This window comes from Engraulis encrasicolus, chromosome 16 (assembly GCF_034702125.1).
Source record: "Engraulis encrasicolus isolate BLACKSEA-1 chromosome 16, IST_EnEncr_1.0, whole genome shotgun sequence".
NCBI classification, from domain to species: domain Eukaryota; kingdom Metazoa; phylum Chordata; class Actinopteri; order Clupeiformes; family Engraulidae; genus Engraulis; species Engraulis encrasicolus.
The window spans coordinates 22,119,502-22,122,001 of NC_085872.1; the positions used below are offsets into that span (position 1 = coordinate 22,119,502).

Below are 2,500 nucleotides of genomic sequence, written 5' to 3' on the forward strand. Positions count from 1 at the left end.
GACCAGCATGGCGGAGGCGGGCACGAAGGGCACGCAGGGGGCCATGTAGGGCAGCCGCTTGGGGTTCTCCGGCTGCTGCAGTATGACAAACACCAGCGCCAACATTAGCACCGGCAGCACCGCCATCATGATCCACCAGGAGACGTTGTCCAGGCAGTACTCGCCGAACGTCAGCACCGAGCAGAAGATTAGCATCATGGTGAAGAGGGACAGGACGCAGCGGGTCACCGTGCGCCCCGTGACCACCGTGGGACGGTCCATCTTGCCCGGCAGCCCCAGCCGGATGCGGAGGGTGTAGTAGCGGGGCCCTAGCAGCTTCTTCAGCTTCAGCACGTTGGTGCCGTCGGACTCGTCGGCCTCGATGACCGACGACATGTCCACCGTGCCGTAGTTGGGGTGCGCGGCCGTGTAGGTGGACTTGTCGGGCTTGCCGATCAGCATCTCGTTGTCGCCGAGCGAGGGCAGGTTCTTGGCGCCGCAGGTGTTGGTGGCCGGGCCGCCGAACTCGTCGGTGCCCTCGCTGACGGGCGAGCAGGCGGCGTCCTTCTCGCACTCGGCCAGCACGCCCTCCGCTTTGCGCTTGGCGCTCTCCTCGGACAGGAAGTTGACAAAGCCGTGGATGTCGCTCTCGGGCTGGTAGCGGAGGAGCAGCACGCACACGGAGACCAGCGTGTAGGCCAGCAGCGTGCCGATGGACATCATCTCGATCAGGTCCCGCAGGCTGACCAGCAAGGAGAGCAGCGCTGCCAGCACGCCCGATACCACACACGCCACCACAGGCGTCTCAGTGTAGGAGTTAATCACCGCCAGGAACCTGCAGAAATAAATATATGCAAGTGCACACAGGCACACGCACACGCACACGCACACGCACACACACACACACACACACCCACTCACACACACACACACACACACACACACACACACACACACACACACACACACACACACACACACACACACACACACACACACACACACACACACACACACACACACTACTTGTTTATACATGGCACTTATCAATAAAATACCAGTCCAGTGTTTGAGCTATTAAACAGCAACACGCTTGATGAATAAACTATACATTCTGGGTAATGAGCTGTATCAGTCAATGTTGTGTACGTGTGCGTTCGCCTTGTTGTTTACTTTGTGCTTATCATAGGGCTGCACACACCACAATGAACAATTCATTGTGTGCCGTACAAAAACTGGGAGCTGACTTAGCCGTGTTTAATCATCTGTATTATTGACATTCTTGTAACTGCTGTGGTGTTGTAAAGGCATTTATAATCATGCTTCAATTACATGCCAGCCATTAAAAACAATTAATCACATACTGATCCCGCACATTCCCATCAACACAAGGCACACAACAGAAAATAGACCTGTACTACAAAGCTGGTTCAGGATAAGTTAAGGTTAAGTTAAGAGGTAAATCATCTAATACAAGAGCTTTTCTTAAGAAAATGAGGACTCCAGGCTTTTCCATTAGATGATTTACCTCTTAACTTAAAGGAGTATGCCACTATTTTGGGGCTTAATACAGTTAAAATCGTTGGCCAGGGTTTATAACGGTGGTAAAGTATCCTATTTTTTATGTTAAGCGTTGTCTTGCTTTAAGACAAGTTAATAGAGGGAGCATGTCGCTAAGCTAGTGAAAGTCAATGGACCCGATGCTACACGGATCCATTGACTTTCACTAGCTTAGCGACATACTCCCTCTTTTAACTTGTCTTAAAGCAAGACAACGCTTAACATAAAAAATAAGACACTTTACCACCTTTATAAACCCCAGCCAACAATTTTAACTGTATTAAGCCCCAAAATAGTGGCATACCCCTTTAACCTTAGCTAATCCTGAACCAGCTTTGTAGTATAGGCCCCAGGTAGTAACCAACCTATCACTCCAGCAGCACCAATAAAACAACAAGGAAGAGCCAGCCAGGCAGGTAGGCAGGTAGGTCAACCCACTCACTTGAAGAGCAGACCATCACCAGCCATGGCGTAGATGATGCGGGGCATGGGGAAGAGCGAGCCGAATAAACTGACTGTGAGGCCCGCGATGGAACCGATGGCCACTATGTACTTGGCGGCCTGGAAGCCGTGGAGGGCAAACATCTCCATGAGGGGCGCTTCGGCATCGATCTCGGGGGAGGGAACCATCAGGGTTAAGATCACACTCACCTACGCAGGTAGGAGAGAGAGAAGAGAGAGAGAGAGAAGATTGCTTAGTAAGAATGCCATCGATGATGTTCCTGCAGTATGAGCAGACACAGGTTTATGTCTGTTTTAACAGTACTGAACTGACTTCAAGAATTTTCATTGCCAACATGAATAGTTGCACACAGAACACATTGCTAGTATATCTGTTTACAGCTGTATTTCCAAAAGGCCTGAACAGACAAAACTGCATCTGAACTCATGCAGTGGCAGTGCATACGTATATGTAACTGTAGCGAAGGGGAGTAGAATTGCCCAGCCGGGACTCGAACCC

The 2,500-nt window shown here is 50.8% G+C and overlaps 1 protein-coding gene across 1 annotated transcript in view; it reads right to left on the minus strand.

Annotated features, from left to right (window-relative positions):
* slc7a14a (solute carrier family 7 member 14a) overlaps positions 1–2,500 on the minus strand; it is a 14,159-nt gene that overhangs the window by 3,305 nt on the left and 8,354 nt on the right. Inside the window, exons 5-6 of the mRNA XM_063220296.1 lie at positions 1,982–2,190; positions 1–814 (exon numbers count right to left, since the gene is read on the minus strand). The exon at positions 1–814 is cut by the window's left edge and continues 67 nt beyond it. Coding sequence (XP_063076366.1) covers positions 1–814; positions 1,982–2,190 — 1,023 coding nt within the window. The remainder of the gene's footprint in view (positions 815–1,981; positions 2,191–2,500) is intronic.